Source organism: Sesamum indicum, linkage group LG1 (genome assembly GCF_026168435.1).
Source record: "Sesamum indicum cultivar Baizhima isolate 11 linkage group LG1, ASM2616843v1, whole genome shotgun sequence".
Lineage (NCBI taxonomy): Eukaryota > Viridiplantae > Streptophyta > Magnoliopsida > Lamiales > Pedaliaceae > Sesamum > Sesamum indicum.
The window spans coordinates 2,571,863-2,593,035 of record NC_142657.1 but is presented as its reverse complement, the minus strand read 5'-3'; the positions used below and the strand labels follow the sequence as shown (position 1 = coordinate 2,593,035).

General features: G+C 38.4%; 1 protein-coding gene across 1 annotated transcript; it reads right to left on the bottom strand.

Moving 5' to 3' along the window:
• Positions 1-1,677: 1,677 nt before the first annotated feature.
• On the bottom strand, positions 1,678-4,885 carry LOC105156278 (cytochrome P450 76C4). The gene is made up of 2 exons (XM_011072375.3): positions 3,515-4,885; positions 1,678-2,441 (listed from the first exon to the last, which is right to left on the bottom strand). Exons 1-2 carry the CDS (start codon positions 4,409-4,411, stop codon positions 1,815-1,817), a joined length of 1,524 nt encoding a protein of 507 aa, XP_011070677.1. The 5' UTR covers positions 4,412-4,885; the 3' UTR covers positions 1,678-1,814.
• Positions 4,886-21,173: the final 16,288 nt, after the last annotated feature.

Below are 21,173 nucleotides of genomic sequence, written 5' to 3'. Positions count from 1 at the left end.
TGTGAAACCAATAGATATATTCATCTACTGTACAAATACTTCTTAATTCAAGGCTAAAGAGGGCTTGTGCATATTCTCTAGCCTTTTGTGCTCTACTTCCTTCGAAGTAACCATCTCTGATGAAGTATATCTTGATAAGCCTTTGTAACCGATATGCTATTGCTCCTTTTGAATCTCGAATAAGAATTTTGGCTTTGGTATCTTTTAGGGTATTATCCCATCTAATCTTTACAGAACCTCCAAACTTAACTCCACTTGTTTTATGAAATTTTCTTTTTCGAGTTCTAAGGTAGTTGCTTCTACTTTTATGACTGCAACCTATTCCTTTATCAATTTCTCGGTATTCCAAAAATCGATTATACCAGGTTAAGTATACCGCCGTATGACTGCAAGGGCTGGAGCATGGTTTTCGCTCAAGGTGTTTTTTAGGAACTCTTTTGGACTTCTTCATGGACTTTCTTTTAGCCTGGTCCCTACGAACGTTGGGATGGCATTAGTGTGAAAATCCGCACTTTTTCTCTTTGGATAATTCTGTGGAGAATCATTGGAACATGTAATTCCCTCCAGTGGTGGTAGTGCTGGACTAATTTTATTGGTTTGGATGTTGACTAAATCCACAATCATGAGTTAGGAAAAGGACCCCGCCAATTCTTGTAGATCTGATAGATTTGCTCTCGTCACCTCCATTACTTTATATATCTGATGGATGCGATGATCACATATTCTCTAGACTTCAGCTTTGGAATCTCTTTGGCGTTCCCCTTCTGATGTAAAAGAGGTACTGTTCCAAGGGCGTTCCGATTCGCTCTTGTCTAAATTTAGATATCTCAGGGCTCTCCCTTTGATTTCTCTTCATATCTGTAATTTCTACCTTCAGATCTATAAGGTCCTTGTGTAGATCGGGAAGGACCTTAAAGATCTCATCCACCTTCTGGCTCAAAGTTCCTATTTTCATAGGTATATGAATTAACTAATGTCCATAGTCCTAAACTGTCTTTTGTATTTCTGTCATATCTTAGGAGATCTTTGAGGTATCCGGATCGAGTTCTTTGCAATTAGTTCCTTTAATCATAATTTTTAGAACTATAGCTATGCAGGAATTTACCCATTCCACTTCTCTTGGTTGAGATTTTATCATGGACTTCAATGGAGTATAAACGCCTCACTGCCTTACCTAGTAGTATCTGTCGAACTTGAAAATTTCTCAACCATTCTTGTTCTTCTTCTGGCGTAAGGAGTTTTGGATCAGTACTCTTTGGACTGTTGAAACATTTTGTCAAGAATTTTTATGAGAAATATATTTTTAAAATCTAAAAATATTCCCTATTTTCATTGTAACTCGAACTTTCGTTCGGTTCTATTTTCTTTTAAAGAGTTTCCTCCATTAATGGATAAATAATGTCTAAATATAATATAAACAAATATTTTTTCAATAAAACCTAGTCTCTAATACATTTTTATTGATAATATTAAAATCATCACTTAATATTTCATCACGAATATTACATTTTCTTGCAGTGCCTTTGCGGAAGAAAAATGCAATTTCACCTCATGTTAAATCATTTAGCATTAATCCTTCTGCATTATATATATACTGCACTAGAGAAGTTTATCATATTCCTAGGTCAATGGGTGTTAAACAAAGATTCTTGTGTTCAACCGAAAACACAATTCAAATAACTAAGAGTTTCCTGGAATTTAAACCACAACACATACATATGTGTACGTACAGGAAGTCCTATGATCTTCTAGCAACGGCAACTTCCTACTTTATTCAACAAGGCCAGAAATTCTACTTACACGATATGAAATAATTATGCATACAAGTTTGGTTCGGGTAACCTGGGGGTGGGTATAGCAAGCAGTGGTGTACTTTTCTTCGTGACAATTCCAAACCTGTCCGACATATCGACTGTTTCACCATCTGGTAGCTTCCATTCAAACGAATGTAAAAGTGAAGCTAGTAAATACATCAGCATTCGCTCCGCAAGGGGCAGGCCAGCACAAATCCTTCTTCCCGATCCAAAAGGGAGATAATGGAAATTGTTACCACTAAAATCACAATTTTTATTTTCGTATAGAAACCTATCTGGCTTAAATTCGGATGGACTATCCCAAATAGAAGGATCCCTTTGGATCCACCCGATGTTTATGAAGACCTTGGTTCTTTTTGGGATGGTGTATCCCCCAACTATCGAAGTTTGGGTTGGAGACCTTGGGACCGAGAGGGGTATAGTTGGATGTAAACGCATTGTTTCTTTGAGAACTGCTTCTAAGTACTTCAGTTTTGGTATATGGAACTCTTCAACTTCAGTGTTCATTCCCACCATCTCAGATAATTCGTTCTGTACATTTTCCATGGCCTTTGGATTATTCAGAAGTTCGGCCATTGCCCACTCAATCGTTGCTGCTGTAGTGTCTGTCCCGCCTGCTACAATATCCTGTCATCCAAAATAGTTGATGAACAAATTCTAAACCTTAATATCAAATAGTTCTCTAGCACAATCAACTAAAACTAATATAATGCAAAAATGGTCTTGTTTGGTTTTAGTTTTACTCTCAAGATTCAATATTTTCAAGTGAATTTTGTTTTTGTATCGGGTTTCATGTGACAAACAAAAGTATATTAATATCATTATAAGAAAATCACTTAATAATTATAAAATATTTGATATTAAAATTAATATTTAATTAGTTAGTAAGTAAAATTTTCGTTATTAACCTACACTATTTCATATATATTTTAAAAAATTCGTTGCTATATTCGTTATCAACTAATTTTTTGCTGCTAAATTTATCAGCAAGTAAATTTCTTGTATTGACTAATTTCATAAATTATCAACAATAATTTTATTTGTTAATTAACTCAACATAGATTTTTTTCTCATGGTCTTAAGTCATTTTCTTACAGTGGATTAGTACACTTTCTGATAGATTTTGTAACAAAAGGACATAAAGTCATCATAATGTGTTTGGATTACGATAGTTTCCAATATTTTTTTTTATACAAAAAGACGAGACAAAATAAAAATTTATTTAAATTTAGTGAGAGTTCTATTTGCTATGAAAAGCGTGATATTTCATACTAATTTTTCATATAAAGAGATGTGATAAAATTAAATTTTTTAAATTTATGATGAAATCCCAAGAGAATGATCCAACCAAACATAACGTAGTCTGAAATAGTGTTGGATTAAAAAGGGACCTTTGAAACTAAAATTAAAAAGATTTTATAATTTTACAATGGCTAATGAACTGATCATAGTTTTAACTATGATGAAAACATCTCCAATCATTTTTAGCTATAACTAACATTTTGATCTACCTTAAAGATATAACAATTAATATATAGCCATTTACATATGATAATTAATAAAAAATATATATGTATATATATTTCTTCTTCTTGTATGTGTGAGTTTATGTAGTCTTGAAAGAAAAATTTTGATGATTAAATGGAGAAAAAAATAATTATTTTATCACTTAGCCAACATAATAATAAGATTAAGCTTACCACAAATAAGGCCTTGATTTGTGTCAAACTCATTGACATCTCAGAATCTTCTCTCTCATTTAGCTCTAACAAGACTTGAAGGAAGTCCTTCTTTCCTTCTTTCTTTATTTCTCCCGATAACTTCTTTCTATATCTAGCAATAATGTCCTCAAAAATCCTGTCCAGAGACTGCACATAACCCTCCATCTCTTTCTTTACACCTTGAATATCAAACCGAGCAAGGACTGGATAAAAGTCCGCAATATTTGGCTTTTCGATCAAATTTATAAGCTTGATGACCACTTCTCGGAATTCGTCTCCCACTCTTTGGCCTTCTTCCCCTTCAACTATGCCTCCCCACAACATGTTCATTATGACATTAAGTTCAGTTCGGAATGAGAGTTCACCAACCTGGACCCGTTTTCCTGTATTATTGTACACATCTCTGATGGCCTTTTTGACCTCGTCCTTTCGAAGACTGTACGATGCCTGGAGACTGCTGCTACTGAGCACCTCGCGGACAAATATTTTTCGCATCGCCCGCCATCGGGAATTGTGCGGCGAAAACGCAATGTCATTTCCACCGTAGGTTGCTGTTAGCGCTGCAATATTAGCATCACGATCAGCGAAGATCGAGTCTTGGTCGCGAACCACTTCTTTTAGGAGGGATGGTGAGTTGATCACGACGCAAAGTTTGTTCCCAAGATAGAGTTTGTAGATTGGGCCATATTGGCGTGCCAAATCGCCGAACTGATGGAGTAAATTCTTGCCCAAGAACGGCAAGTATCCGAGGATGGGCAAGCCTCGAGGCCCGGGTGGCAAGGGAGGAGTTCTTTTGGCAAAATTGAAAAATACCTTTATGAACCATACAATGGACAGTACCAGGACTGAAAGGAGAGCAATAACAAACTGATCCATCTCACAAGGATTTTCACATACGACAGCTCTAAGAGAACCCCTCTTTATAGAACCTTGATTTTGCCTATTCCATTGACAATTTTTCTTATTTTAATAAACAATTCTTATTATTATTATTTTGTGGGTTGCAAGTTCCATCCAATGGGTTTAGTAAGTCAACCACTTGAAGGGCTCTAAAAGTTAGGAGGTGTCCTGGCCAAAGAGTCTTGGAAATACTGGAAAGAGTGGAGAATCAAAAGTGAAGATTGGCGTGGGATGATGCAGCTTACTATTTTGCTGTTTTCTTTCTTGTACAGAGCAAGTCACAGAGAAGAAGACGCGCACTTCTGATGTTACGTTTTCTTCAGTTTTGGTTTTACGTTTTTATTAGTTGTTTAGTGATTTGGACGCTACCTGGTGCTGACATGTACATAAGGATAGTTAGCTTGTTACAAGTTTGTTATTTTTTCTGTTCAGCTTTCTTCTCCATGCGTGTATTTAAAGAACAGTGTACTGCAAATTCTGTGATGTATCTTAGATCACAAATTCACTCTGAAATGGCCTTCACTCTCGACTTCATCTTCTCTATTTGTTTTCAGTTCTTTTACATGGTATCAGAGCCTTCCTTGTGAAGGTCTCTTGATATCCTTTTCTACTATATTGATCACTATATTGTGTTCTGCCATGGCGACGGCAGAATTTAGCAATGAAGCCACTTCTCGTGGCATTTCTGATCCGGAGTTTATGCAGCTCCAATCGTCGGATCACCCTGGGATGGTGATGGTATCTGCCTTGCTCACTGGGAGCAATTATTTTGCTTGGAGCCGTGCTGTTAAAAGGGCTCTTACAGCAAAGATGAAAGTGGATTTTATTGATGGAACGGCTGCTCATCCTGCTACCAACACATATGAGTTTAAGTGATGGAATCGCATAGATTCCATGGTTACTACCAGGATCTTGAATTCCATGACAAAAGAACTAGTAGAGTCATTCATGTACGTAGGTTCAACACGCGAACTTTGGATTGAAGTGGAGGCTCGCTTTGGGGAAAGCAATAGCCCCATGATCTATCAGTTGCAGAGGGAGATTGGGCAAGTTACGCAAGGTAATATGTCAGTAACTGAGTATTATACCAAATTAAAACGGCTATGGGATGAGCTTATGTGCTTAGCACCAGCACCAAAATGTGTATGCACAGGATGTACATGTGGGGTTAATAAGGCCATGGCAGACATGAGTGCTTCAAATCACTTGATACAATTTCTAGTTGGTCTGAAAAATGTATATGAACAAGCTAGAAGCCAAATACTACTCTTAGAACCTCTACCTACGATTACCAAAGCCTATTCTATGTTGATTAGAATAGAAAAACAGATGCAAACGAACTTCAGTAACATAGAATCTAACAGTGGTGCTGCCATTCATATTAAAGGATATAATCACAGAAAGAAAAAACTGTTGTTGACAAGAGACAATTAATGTGTAAATATTGTCAAAAGCCAGGGCATACAAAGAATTCATGTTTTAAGTTACATGGGATACCAGAATGGTATAAAGATATGGCAGAACAAAAGAAGAAGACTGGAGGTAGAGGGAGAGGATACAGTGCATTGATGACTGATGAATCTGGGATGAAAGTTGCTGAGAACAATTACCCAAACTTGACTGAACTTGTACGGTTGGAGATGAGAAAGCTAATGAATGATGAGACACCATCAGACCCTCTCAGAATCAACTTCGCACAGCTCGACAATTTTGCAGGTAGCAGTGCCACTTCTACCTTTGTAATTTCTAGTACTTGGATCATAGACAGTAGTGCGACTAATCACAGTTGTGCAGATATCCCATTTTTTTAATTCTCATACTAAACTTGTTGATCCTCTCATTATCCATTTGCCTAATGGTCACACACAAAAGGTCTTCCATATAGGTTCCATACAGCTTACACCTGAAATCAAGCTTGATCATGTCCTTCACATACCTGAGTTCTCTGTAAACATTCTTTCAGTTAGACAATTATGTGCTGCCTCATCCATTCAATTCATTTTTCTAACATCTTCTTGCACTTTGCAGGACCTGAAGACTGAAAAGGTCCTTGCCACAGCTTACTTGTTAAAGAATCTTTATATTCTCGAGTCCAAGCTTGTATCAGAAACTCGTAGTCCTTTAAAATCTATATGTAGTTCGCATTCTTATACTTTTGACATGGATCATTTAATTCTCTGGCATCAAAGGCTCGGACACTTGTCCAGTAGTTCAATGAAACACATTACAAACTTGCCTTCAATGGCTGTACTTTGAGTTCTTGTGATATCTGTCCCCTGGCCAAAATGCATAAGTTACCTTTTGAGTCTAGCACAATACGTTCCAGTTCCGCTTTTTCTCTTGTGCATTTGGACATTTGGGGACCATATAAAGAGGCCACCATTAATGGTTGTCATTATTTTTAACGGTGGTAGATGATTACATTAGAACAACCTGGACCTTTTTCATGAAATTCAAAAGCCAAACTCTAGAAATCTTTCAAACCTTTTGCAAACTTATTCATACACAATTCAACAAAATGGTACAAGCCATACGCACTGATAATGGAAGTGAATTCCTTAGCTTCTCCTTCCAACACTTTCTTCAAATCTCTGGGATTGTTCACCAAACAAGTTGTGCTTATACTCCACAGCAGAATGGAGTTGCGGAGCGTAAGCACAGGTTTCTGCTAAACATTGCACGTTCTATTATGTTTCAGGCATCTTTCCCTTATCAATTTTGGGGTGATGCAATCTTGGGTGCCAACCATCTCATCAACAGATTTCCTACTGTAGTCTTAGATTGGAAATCACCTTATGAAAAGTTATATGATAAACCACCTTCTTACTCCCATTTGCGTGTCATTGGGTGTTTATGTTTTGCTATAAGACCAGAACCTCAGCTATCTAAATTTGACAAACGTGCATCCAAGTGTGTGTTCGTGGGATATCCTCCTGGGCAGAAGGGGTATAAGGTTTATGACCTTGATTCGAAGTCTTTCTTTACTTTTAGAAACGTGATATTTCATGAAGATCAGTTTCCCTTTTGCTCTGACACACTTCCTTCTTCTACAGTTCCTTTGGCTGTTATTCCCTTAACTGAAGATATAAATGATACATCCCTTGATTCCTCACCTCCTACTACTCAATCATCCCCTAACACTGTCCCTGTCATTCGTAGGTCCATAAGAGAACATCACAAACCATCCTGGTTAAACGACTTTGTCACTTATCATCTTCCTCCTATTGTTCTATCATCTCTGCCTCTAATTCTGCATATCTGGGATTCGTAGCTTCACTGTCTGTCTTGCAGGAACCAAGAAGTTACAAGCAGGCAGCTGACATTCCACACTGGGTTGAAGCTATGAAACTGGAGTTAGCAGCATTGGAACGAAATCAAACGTGGAAGGTTGTTCCATTGTCAGCAGGTAAAACTCCTATCGGTTGCAAGTGGGTCTTTAAGTCCAAATTGCGTGAGGATGTATCAGTGGAACGCCACAAAGCGAGGATTGTGGCTAAGGGTTATACACAGGTTGAGGGTGTCGATTACAATGAACGGTTCTCCCCTGTTGCTAAGTGTGTTACAGTGCGTTTATTTCTAACACTTGCTTCAGCATTTCAATGGCCTTTACATGAAATTGATATCAACAATGCCTTCTTACACGGGCATCTTGATGAAGAAATTTACATGGCGGCTCCTGAAGGGTACAAAGTTGACCATGGCCATGCTTGTCTCCTTCAGCGTTCACCATACGGTCTAAAACAAGCTTCACGGTAGTAGAATGCCGAATTCACGCACAGCTTAAAAAATTTTGGTTTCCAGCAGTCAAGCAATGATCATTGCTTGTTTTTTAAAGCTTTACCTTCTGGTTTCATTGGGCTCCTTGTATACGTTGATGATGTTCTCCTAATGGCTCCTTCACTTGATGCTATTTCGCAGGTTAAGTCTTATCTTGATGGCTTATTTACAATTAAGGATCTAGGTTATGCCAGATTTTTTATTGGGGTTCAAATTGCCCGCTCTGAGGCTGGGATCTCACTTACACAATCCAAGTATATTCTTGACATAATCACTGACTATGGTCTTCAGAATGCGAAGTCAGCTATCACTCCCTTACCTCCTAAGATTAAATTGCAGAGGGATTCAGGTGATCATTTTGCTGATCCTGAACGTTATCGACATTTGATAGGAAGATTATTATATCTCTGTTTTATGAGACCGGATATATCTCATAGTGTGCAACAGCTTAGTCAGTTTATGCAGGCCCCTTCTCAGTCTCACTGGACTGTAGCATTGCATTTGGTTCGCTATTCGAAAGGTTGTTCGGGTCTTGGCCTTTTTTCCCCATCATCTAATTCCCTTCAGCTTCAGGCATTTTGTGATGCTGATTGGGGTGCTTGTCTTGACACACGTTGCTCACTTACTGGTTTTGCCGTTTTTCTTGGCCCTGCACTCATATCTTGGAAGACAAAGAAGCAATGCACGGTTTCACGATCCTCAGCTGAGGCTGAGTACCGCAGTATGGCTGCAACTACTTGCGAGTTGCAGTGGATTTCTTATTTGCTCAAGGACTTTGGTGTATTTGTTTCTCTCCCCATTCCATTTCACTGCGATAATCAGGCGGCTATTCATATAATGGCGAATCCTGTGGTTCATGAGCGCACGAAACACCTTGATATTGACTGTCATATTGTGCGAAATTGCTACAAGGATGGTTTCCTTCTGCCAGTGTTTGTTCGTAGCCGTGATCAAATTGCAGACTTGTTGACAAAGCCTTTGTGTAGTGCCTTGTTCCATGGTTTGCTGGGCAAGTTGGGGTTGTTTGCTATTGATCCAAGTCCAACTTGTGGGGGGGGGGGGTGTTGAAAATATTGGAAAGAGTGGAGAAACAAAAGTGAAGATTGGCGTGGGATGATGCAATTTACCGTTGTTGTTTTCTTTCTTGTGCAGAGCAAGTCACAGAGAAGAAGACGCGCACTTCTGATGTTACGTTTTCTTCAGTTTTGGTTTTACGTTTTTATTAGTTGTTTCGTGATTTGGACGCCACCTGGCGCTGGCATATACATAAGAGTAGTTAGCTTGTTACAAGTTTGTTATTTTTTCTGTTCAGCTTTCTTCTCCATGCGTGTATTTAAAGAACAGTGTACTGCAAATTATGTGATGTATCTTAGATCACAAGTTCACTCTGAAATGGCCTTCACTCTTGACTGCATGTTCTATTTGTTTTCAGTTCTTTTACGAAGAGGGTCATGGAGTCCAAGGATCATACCACACTTCATGTTAAACCATCGTTAATACTCCACCGCAAGCCCTAATTGTTTTGTGGGCGTCCCGTATCTACTGCTTTGATAAAAATCATGTTGGCCCTCACTACGGGAGGCAGTCGCCCTTTAATTTATCTTGGTAAATTCCATACTGGAATGTAAATAGGGCCTTAAATGAATTTTCTTCTTTCTTTTTCGATACTTAAAAGGGATGATTACATTTACACCAATTGACCTATGATTTACTTACATAAATCATTTTTATTTTTTGCATAGTTATAGAATAATTTATGTAATGATACTAACATTTTTAGGGGGGCGTGTGTAATTTTTCAAAAAAAAAAGGAGTTGTTTGTGTAAGTAATAGTGATATTTTGGTGGATATCTGTGTAATTATCTAAAAAATAGAAACAATTTATATAAATAGACCATAAATCAAGAGGTATAAATATAATTATCCCATACTTAAATTATGAACTCCAAGTCCCCCGCGGACTTGAATTATCGGGTTCCCGTAAGGATCCAACCAAAAACCCTTTATATTGTTTCTAGGTTTTTTTTTTTTTTTCTTCCCGCACCTAAATATTTTAACTCATCAAAATATTTGTATAAAGTTTTGAGTTTAAAAAGCTGGGTTGTTCCTTAACTAGCCGATCCTAACTCCCAAATGATGAAGGATCGTTGATCTAGTCAGTCTAGACCTTGAATCCTAGCTACAATCTCGAAGAATAATTACATTTATATTTGAAATTTGTTAACAATTTTAGGGAAGAGAGAGAGAGAGAGAGAAATTTGATTAATAGTTCGAAGAGAATAATAATGACATGAAACGTCCACCATGAATTAATTGGCTGCACTTTCGTAATTATTAGATCCATGAAAGGAACAGGATAATAAACAAAACTTTATTTGATTTTCACATTTACGTGTGCAGCCGACTTTCACAAATAAAATATGCGAAACTTATTATATAATTGAAATCTCAAATTTCTAAGTTGACTTTCACATCTACTGTGCTAATTTAATTTCAATGAATTTGTGACTTCTATGACGTTGACTTTATTATTAATTATTGAATTACTTGTTAATACTAGATATAAATAAATAGTTCATGTGACATGATTTGTGTCTATACTTTTTATACAATTGAAATCTCAAATTCCTTTAGATACTCCCCAGATGAGCACTTCTGATTTTTTAGAAAACATATGACTTTTTATTTCCATTAGTTACATGATAAAAAGTAAAAAATAATGATACATACAAATTAATTATAGTTGTGAAACGGCTATTAACCGTTATTTTTTGCAAGCAACATCAAAATATATGCGACTACTAAAAACCATGGCTAATATTTTTCTGTAAGTAAAATCATAACGAATGTTAATTATTCATAATCAAAATTGAAGTTTTTGCATTAATTTTGTTTGTTTGCAGTACATCATATTGATTTATTACGATTTTTATGTTGTAATGATTTATAGTTTAGGAAATAATCAACTTTTCATTTCTAGCGAGTATCTTTGCGTGGCATGTGACGTTCATAGAATTTTATATATAATTGAGAGACTAATTAGTAACTATTAAGAAAATATAAATTTAATTACAAATAAATTATAGATTGAAATTGGATATATTAAAACTTGAAATTCTTTATTTTGAGGGTTTAGGGAGTAGAAATGAGGACTATTTACGCAAATATGAGAGGAGCCTGTTGTTTTTGTTAGAGAAGAAAGGTATGTTGTTTTTCAACCACCAGAGGATGTCCTCCATCAATGGATGAGTCATTTGGAACAGCTTTAGAGGGATCTTTAGGATGTTTAGCATCAAGTCCTCAGAGTTCCAATGGACAATAAGAAGGTTTCTCTTTTACTACGGAGATACTTTTGAAGAAGAAAATCATTGAGAAAGTTCTACGATGCTCACCAGTAAATTCAAGTATTTCGTTGCTGCAACCAAAGAATCTAAAGATTTATCGGTATTGACTTTCAATAAGCTCATGTTCCCTTGAAGCCCATGAAAAGAGGATGAGCATATTTTTAGCTCAAAACTTGGAGCAAGCTTTTCAAAGAACAATTAATATTTCGCAAAAACTGGAAAAATAAGACAACGACTTGCAAGATGAAAAAAACTATGTCAGCACAATCACGAGGAAGAGGTCGTGGGAGACACCAAAATTCTCATTGTCGTTATCGTGGTCGTGGTCGAGGAGGGAGAGGCACTTCTAACTCAAGAGGATCTACTCAAAACTCAAATTCTTATTGTCATATTTGTCGAAAAAATGCCCACATCAGAAACAGGTGTTGGAGTAAATACAAAAGGTGTAGAAATGCAAAGCACTCTCAACGAGATTGTTGGTATCAAGAAGACCGTGAGAAGAAAGATGCCAACTTCACAAAAAAGAAAAAAGGTGACCAGGTATTCTATTCATGCTTAAACTCTCAAAAATTTGAGAATATTTGGTATGAGGACAGTGGATGCAGCAGTCACATGTCCGAAAATAAAGAAATATTTGTAAATCTCGATGAAACTTATTCATCAGAAGTGAAATTTGAAGATAGAAAATCTCTCAAATCAATGGAAAAGGAATTATTACTATCCAGACAAAAGGAGGGAAGACCAATATCATCAAAGATATTTTTTATGTACTAGAACTAACTCAAAATTTGTTTAGTGTGGGGCAACATCGAAGAAAAATTATAAGGTGGAGTTCTATACTGATCTTTGCATCATTATCGATAAACAAAGGAAACATATTGTTGCAAAAGTAAAGATGATTCAGAACAAAGTCCTCCCTCTCAATCTACCACGATCTCAGAAAATTGCTCTGCAGAATACTATGGATGGAGATTATAATCTTTGGCATTTTAGATACAGACACTTGAGCAACAAAGGCTTGAGTTTGTTGAAGAGAAAAAGCATGGTATTTTAGCTTCCAATTTTTTTAGATCATGATAAGCTGTGTGAAGGATGCATTTTTGGCAAAATGCATCACCTACCGTTTTCGAAGATATCCTATAGAGCCAAAGTCCATCCTGAGATGGTGCATGCAGACAGTTACGGACCAACACAAACTCCCTCTCTCAATGGTCACAGGTATTTTCTTCTGTTTGTTGATGATTACACTAGGATGGGTGTACATTTTGAATCAGAAGTGAGAAGCATTTTCTAAATTTTTGGAGTTCAAAACGCTTGTGGAAAATCAATTAGAAAGAAAATAAAAGTTCTCTGTACTAATCACGGAGGAGAATTTATTCAGAAGGCATTCATGGATTATTGTAAACAGAAAGGAATCCAGAGGCAATTGACGGCTTGATACAGCCCACAACAAACTGGTGTTATCGAACGCTAAGATCGCACTATGGTGGAAATTACTCGTAGCATGATGGCAGGCAAGGGACTCTCTAAATGTTTTTGAGTAGAAACAGTAAATACATCGATATATATTTTGAATCGGTCACGAACATAGGCAGTTCCAAATAAGACTCCATATGGGGCATGACATCAAAAAAAGCCTCAGGTAACTCATTTTAAAGTTTTTGGTTGTATTGCTTATTCACATATTCCATCTCAACAAAGGAAAAAGTTTGATTAAAAAGAGTGAAACTTATCCTTGCTGGATATAGTGATGAGTCCAAAGAATATCGATTATTTAACCTGAGGACCAAAAAACTCACAATGTCCCGAGATGTTATTTTTGATGAAATGAAATTATGGAGTTGCGATGTTGTTCAGAATGTTCAGTCTCAACCAATATCACCAATACTTTCATCAAAACAGATTGATCAACCAAGTACGTGAGTGATGGAGCAAGGCCATCAAGTAGTGAAAATGTTGCACTAGAATTCGAGACCGATAAAAAAGGTTTGGAGCTTCAGAGAAATATATGATTCATGTGATGTCGCATTTTTTGTCAGTGAGCCACAAATTTTTTATGAGGTTGCAAAAGAAGAAGTCTAGCAAAAAGCAATGGATAAAGTGATTGCTAGCATTAAGAAAATTCATGCATAGGATCTTGTAGACCTTTTAGATAAAAAAAAATGTAATCGGCATAAAATGGATCTACAGGATAAAATATAAGAAAAATGGTTCAATTTACAAATACAAAGCTCGCTTAGTTGCGAAAGGATATTCTCAACAACTCGGAGTTGACTTCAAAGAGACATTTGCATCAGTGGCAAGAATGGAGATAATCCGTATTGTTCTCGCTACATCTGCTCAACTGGATTTACCAATTTATCAGTTGGGTTAAACCAGCCTTTCACAATGGCGAATTAGAAGAAGAAGTGTATGTGGAGTAGCCAACTGGCTATATTATTCAAGGAAAAGAAGAAAAAGTTTATCGCCTCAAAAAAACATTATACAGGCTCAAACAAGCACCTTGAGCTTGGAATAGTCAAGATTGATGGATATTTTCAATCTAATGTATTTGAAAGAAGTCAAAATGAGTCGTAGTTGTACGTGAAGAAAGGTACGAAAGATTTTCTTATTATTTTTCTTTACGACTTGATTTATACTAAGACAAATCCAATCATGGTGCAAGATTTCAAAAAGGCAATGATGGCGGAACTTGAGATGACTGACTTAGAATTGATGAATTATTTTGTATGAATTCAAGTCCATCAGTCAAAAGGAGAAATTTTTATTTCTCAAATGAAATATCTTGAAGATGTGTTGTAAAAAATTTCAAATGCATACCTGCAAGCCAATCTCGATTCCACTTGCAGTCAATGAAAAGTTGCAGTTAAATGACGGCGTGTCTAAAGTTGATCCAAAAATTTTTTGAAGTCTTGTAGGTTCTTTGATCTACTTGACTAACGCAAGGTCCGATATTGTGTTTCCAGTTAGTCTAATATCAAGGATCATGCACGATCCAAGCAAATTGCATTTTACTGCCGCTAAGAGAGTTTTGCGGTACCTTCAAGGTACAAGAAAAGTTGGTATTAGATATGTCGAAGAGAAAGACAATAAGCTTAATGGATTTAGATATAGCGATTGGGCTGGATCCATGAATGATCGAAAAAGTACGTCGGGCTATGAATTTTGCTTAGGTACAATGATAATTTCATGGGCACCAAAAGAGCAAAAATTGATTACACTCTCATCAGCAGAAGCTGAATACATTATCTCGACTGACGAAGCTTGTGAAGCAATTTGGTTCAGAAGGATTTTACATTATGTGGAGCAACAACAGGAAGCTCCCACAAAAAATCTTTTTTTTTTTTTGGTAAAGGTAAATTTCATTAAGTAAAAAAAGTATAATAGTACAATACATCTTGCTTAATCTAAGCGGTTTCCTCAAAAGGCAAAGGAATCCGCCATAAGCGGTAAAGCGCACAAGTGCTAATAGTAGTAGGTAATTCTACACTAAGAATCCTCTGCTGCACATCTCGAACCATCAGCGCACCCACAGTGCGTGTATCTCTATATACACCATCAAATCGCCTAATGTTGCGCTCACGCCAAATATGATATACACACGAGGCCAAAAGAGCGCGGTAGGCCGTAGAAACATAGTGTTTGCCCCTCCATATACGAGCAGCCCATAAGATGTTAGTAGCCCAAGCTCGGTTGGGCTAATCAAATTGAAGTGTGCGTCGAATCACCATCAAGCAGCCACGCGAATAAGTGCAGCGAAAAAAAAGATGATCGTGAGTCTCATCAGCACCATCAGAACAAAGTACGCAGGAACAATTAATATGAGCCAACCAAGGCTTATGCATAGTAGAGAGTTTACCAAGGATTGCCAGCTATAATACAAAAGTATGTCTAGGAGTTTTGAAGTGGCCCATCAATAGTGAAAACTAGCCTACCTTGGGCCATTCACCCCGTAGTGAACGAATCATCATAGCAACTATTAGTTGTGTATCTCTTGACCGCCAAAGGATACAATCGGCCCTCCATGGATGGGTGGAAGAGAATGCAAGAGCTGTAGGAAATGAGTATCAATGATAGAGAGCCAACACCATTGCTCATCTAAAAGAAAAACCGGAACCTTGTCCGTCTCCATAGTATTTGTAACTCGAGGGCCCTGCGAAAACTGCTGGATGAGTGGACCAAGATCATGCCAAGGATCGTGCCATAGCGAAAAAGTAGTTCCATCCCCTATGAAATAATTAATAAAAAGCCAGAGAAGTGGCCGTACACGAAGGACTTTCCTCCAAACCCAAGAACCCTCTCGCTCAGGGGCCATCCAGATAGTAACCTTTCTCAGGCGTGTATGATATATCCAATCAACCCAAATAGAAGCTTGGTTGCCGCGGATAATCTGCCATAATTTGAGTACCATAAGTGCACGATTAAGAGTAGTAATATCTTGAATCCCTTGACCACCTTCATCAATAGGACGACATACGCAATCCTATGCCACCGTTGCATACCCTCTAGCAGATGATCCCTTCCATAAGAAGGTCCTCAACCGTTTTTCTATCTCTCGAATGATGCCTTTGGGTAGAATAAAAGCAGACACCCAATAGATACTAAGGGCAGTAAGAACAGATTTAATAATCTGTACTCGTCCCGCATAAGATAAAGTTGTGCCATCCCATCCTTTAATGCGCTGACCCAGTTTTAACAGAAAGGATCGGCAATTCAATGTAGTGAGCCGTGATGAGATAAGAGGAAGTCTCAAATACTTCATTGGCAAAAGTCCCTCTTGGAAGTGGAGTTGGTCAATAAGCAAATCCGGAATCCCCATAGTTAACCATGAGATAATAAAGTTATTCTTTTGGGCGCTGACCCGAAGGCCGGACAAATCCCCAAATAAGTCAAGTCTCTGCTTGAGCACTCGTACGGACTTTAGCTCAGCCCGACAGAACAGTAATAGGTCATCAGCAAATCCAAGCTGAACCAATCTCAACGGCTCGCGTTTTCAGTGAAAACTAAACCTCCTGTCTTGATCAATTAGTTGTTACAAAATAAGATTCAAAACTTACATAATCAAGATAAATAAATATGGGGACATGGGGTCTCCTTGGCGAAGACCCCGAGCACCAGCAAAGAAACCATATGGTTTCCCATTAATCCCGACAGAGAACGAAGTAGTAGTAATACATTCTTCCACCCAATGAATAAGCCTGTTAGAAAATCCAAAGAGCTGCAAGGTAGCAATGAGGAAATCCCATTCAACTATATCATATGTTTTACGTATATCTACCATAAGGGCACAGCGAGGTGGCAAGCACTGTTGATTATACCCTGTAAAAAGCTCCTGCGCCAGTAGTATATTATCGCTAATAGAGCGACCTGGAACAAAGGCTGTCTGCATTAGACTAATAAGTTTATCCATCACCAAACTCATTCTTTGCATACTGATTTTAGTAAGAACTTTATACAAAACATTACAACAAGCAATCGGTCTAAAGTTAGATACACGTGTAGGATTGTGTACCTTGGGGATGAGTGCCAGAATCGTAGCATTCATCTGTCTCAAGAGTTGGCTAGTGGTGAAGAAATCCCGAACAGCCTGCGTCACTTCAGCACCCATAATAGGCCATGCGGCTTGATAAAATCCCGAGGTATACCAATCCGGCCCAGGGGCTTTATCAGCTGCAATATCAAATATAGCCAATTTAACCTAATCATCTGACACCGGGCGCATCATCACTCGTGCCTTTTCATTAGCACAATATGGCGTACCCACGGACGTAGGTATCGAAGGTCTAGAAACCTTCTGCTCCATTTGCCCCCTAGCAAGTTGCCATAGAACCCGATAAACTCCTGGATCACCTCCTGGTAATCGGTACGGGTATGGCCAAGCTCATCATCAATTTGGAAAATTCGCCGTTTTGTACGAAGCTGAGCAATTTTTCGAAAAATTACTCGCGAGCATTGATCCCCTCCTTTCATCCATTGCATCTTGGCACGCTACTGAAGCATAACAAGCTCAAGTTGCACCGCTTGTGCATATATCAATCTACAACAATGCTCAAGCGACAAGAGCAGAGAATTATGTCGATCCATGCTGAGTATCCGCTGAGTCGTATCAAGAAAATCCTTGGCCAGCTGCACATTACGTGACAAATCACCCTTATTCCTTCACTGTTGTCGAAACACGGGCTTTAGTGCTTTGAGTTTACGCATAACCGAGTACATTGGAATTCCCACAATATGGTGCCGCCAAATATTCTGCACACTAGGAATAAACTGAGAGGATAAACCAAGGTAGTTATCAAAACAAAGCATACCTCCCAACTGTTGTTGGGCGTCTCCTCTAAGAACAAGGGGGAATGATCCGAAGTACGTGGTGTGAAACTTATGTGGGAAGCCCTCGGCCATCTCATCACTCACATGTCATTCACTAGCATTCGGTCCAATTGCTTGCATAAACTACGGGAATTAGTACTGCAGTTGTGCCACGTAACTCATTCCCCTTGCATAGGCAAAGAGAGCAAGCTAGTATGCACGATACAATCATTAAACTCATCACTAGCTAGTCGGTTGTCAACCGCCTGGCCGCGATTCTTCAAAATCACCTCCTACCAGCCACATCTCCTCAGAACACTGCCCTGCAAGCATAATAAGTGACTGCCTAAGCTCTTGGCAGGCACTAATATCGTTCGCTCCATAGACAATTGTAATAGTATAGACATTATGCACATTCCTCATACGGACACGACAATGGATATATTATGCACCAATATCCATAACAGTGACATCAAGTAATTCATCATCCCATGCAAGCCATATTCGATTTCCAGAACTCACATAATTAGTAAACCACTTCCAACGAGGAAGTGTAGCAAGTTGAATACGTACCGTATTTGTTGCTTGGACCCGTGTTTCCAAGAGGCCAAGAAAGTGTAAATGATAATCCTCAACCAGGGTAGAGACTGCAAGTTGGTGGTCTCGCCTGTTGAGTCCCCGTACATTCCATATAGCTAAATTCAGCATGGATTACTAGATGAGGGGTTGCATCTATTAGGTCCCCGAGTGACTTCATCTGTATCAATATCAAGATAGGTTAGTGCATCAAAAGTATTATGCATCGCAATTTTCTTGCCTTTATCACATCTATTTCCCGTGTTAGGGACTCCCATGCTATCATCCATAGCCACCTCAACCTCCGAAGCAGGCGAAGGCGGTATAGGTGCAACAGAAGCTGCCACAGCTATCTGAGGCCGAGCACGCTGAACATACACCTAAACCAAGGGCTTCGAAACTTTATTAGTCGCACAATCCTTCTTTGCATGTCCCAGGCTCATACAAGTGGTGCATTTTGGAGGAAGCCACTCATATTCTACATCGACTTTACATGCGACTCCCCCCCCCTCAATCGGAGACATGACAACAAGATGCTTTGGTAATTTCATAGAAACATCAAGCATAACACAAACATGAGCAAAATCTAGTCTTGTGCATGCTCTAGTGATCGCATCCTGATAGAGCGGCCATCCTATTCCACTTGCCACCATACTCAATCCCTCATCAGTCCACAATTCCATTGATAGGTGTTGAATTCTAACCCACACCGAGACTTGTGTGTGTTTCAACTTTCTCATCACCATGACTGGTTCCCACTTCTGTAAGACTATAGGTTGCCCTTGGAATAACCGTGGACCCCCCTCAATGATCTCCTCCATTGCCACAATCATTTTAAATCAGAAGAAGAAAAATTCATTTGAAGTTGCTGTAACATCAATCAACAATAGCCATATAGATTTAACGTAATCTTTAAGGTGATGAAATAAGGACGTTTACCCAAAAAATATCCAACCGCCGTGGAATTCCAACGACGTGACCCATTTCGAATAGTTTCCAACGTAGAACGAATAACAATCTCTCCATTTTTTTTTAGATGGAGGAACATATTCTAAAGTTTTACGGGTCGAATTATGGAATGCATCTACAATTTTGTCACTAGCATTAGGAATATTCACGCAAGAATGCAGGGAAAAGTTACAAACGAAAAGTCCGGTCTACGTCAAGGACGGCACATGTACAACACCCGTCATGGGAGGCAAACCCACCACTGATGGCTTAAAATGTTGCGGCGCAATGGCAGCAGCAGAAGTCATCACCAATGGTGCAACAGAAACAGTTGCAGTCGTCAATAGCGTACGGACTGGCGATGAAGCAGCATCCATCCTCGAACAGGCCACCACTAGCATCGAAATAGAAACCGGCAGGGACTCAACCATAGAAACAGAGTCCATTTCCGCTGTTTGTGCAGCAGAAACCGGTTGAATCAAAGCAGATGGGAGCCCGCGAGCCATGCGCAGCCCTCGCGCTAAACACTCTGCTAAAACACGGCTCGGGCGAATTGGACCATATCGCGATTCCCACTTCTTTTTAGGGTTTCCAGCGCCGTTAGGGAAGCGACATCTCTATAATCAATAATCCTATTTGCTAGCATCAAGAATTCTTCAATGTTGAAAGAAGAACGAACGTCATCCGAAACAATCGGTAGCAATAAACCAATTTCATCCTCTCCCTGATGGAACTCGCCTCCTAGAGCGGCCTTTCCGACGTCCTCCACTGCAGCTTCACCATCGTTAGTGTCGTGCGTGAGGGTAGAAGAGTCCATCTAGTTTGAAAGTGCTGCGCAGCTGCAATTTTTCGTTCAGTTCACGCGACAGAGATAGCTAGAGAGTTGAGTCCTCAAATTTCTAAACTCTTTCCAATCTTCTGTCTGCAACTTTTACCTATGAAATTTCTTCTAAAATTTGGTAGTGGACTATGATTTGCAAAACTTTGAATTCACATGGAAGAAAATAGAGGGAGGACTGGTTCTCGGCTGAAATCGAAATTTTTTGTGGTTTTGAACATTGCTGCACTCTTTTACATCATCTTTTACAACTTATTCTCATCATTAAAAACTCCCACAAAAATCTTGTATGACAATATGTCTACTATTGCGATGACGAAGAATCCTGTTTTCCATGCAAGGTCGAATCACATTGAACTTCGTCACCATTTCATAATGAATTGTGTAAGTAATCTGGAAATTTACATGGAGTTCATCAACACAAATGAGCAGTTAGCTGATGGTTTCACTAAACCCGTATGTTCAAAAAAGATTGAGCAATTTCGGAATCAAGTCGGAATTACAAATTGAGAGGGGGTGTTGGAAAGTGTAATTTGCAATTCTCCAAGTATTGTGCATCATTTGACTCCTCAAAGTTATCAAGTCAAAAATTTTACCCATAGAAAATTGTTAGTTAAATATTTATTCATTGAAATATATAATTGATTTAATGGTTGCTCTTCTATATAAAGGCTTGTAATCTTAAAGTTGTGGTAATGAAAAAATGAATGAAAAATATGTGTAGTGCAAAAATCCCTCCAATATATCTATAACTTTTCCCTTCTCAAAATCTTCCTTGAATTTCCCAACACTTCTCCAGGTCCAAATTCGATAGAATGTCCGTTGAAATTGACGAATTAAATTGTTGATACAAAGGACAATACTTGCAACGGTGCAATGTAGACCGTCCCAAAAGATCCGACGGTCTCATGCCACCCCAAGTCGGAATTATCAAGGGTTCTGTCGCAAA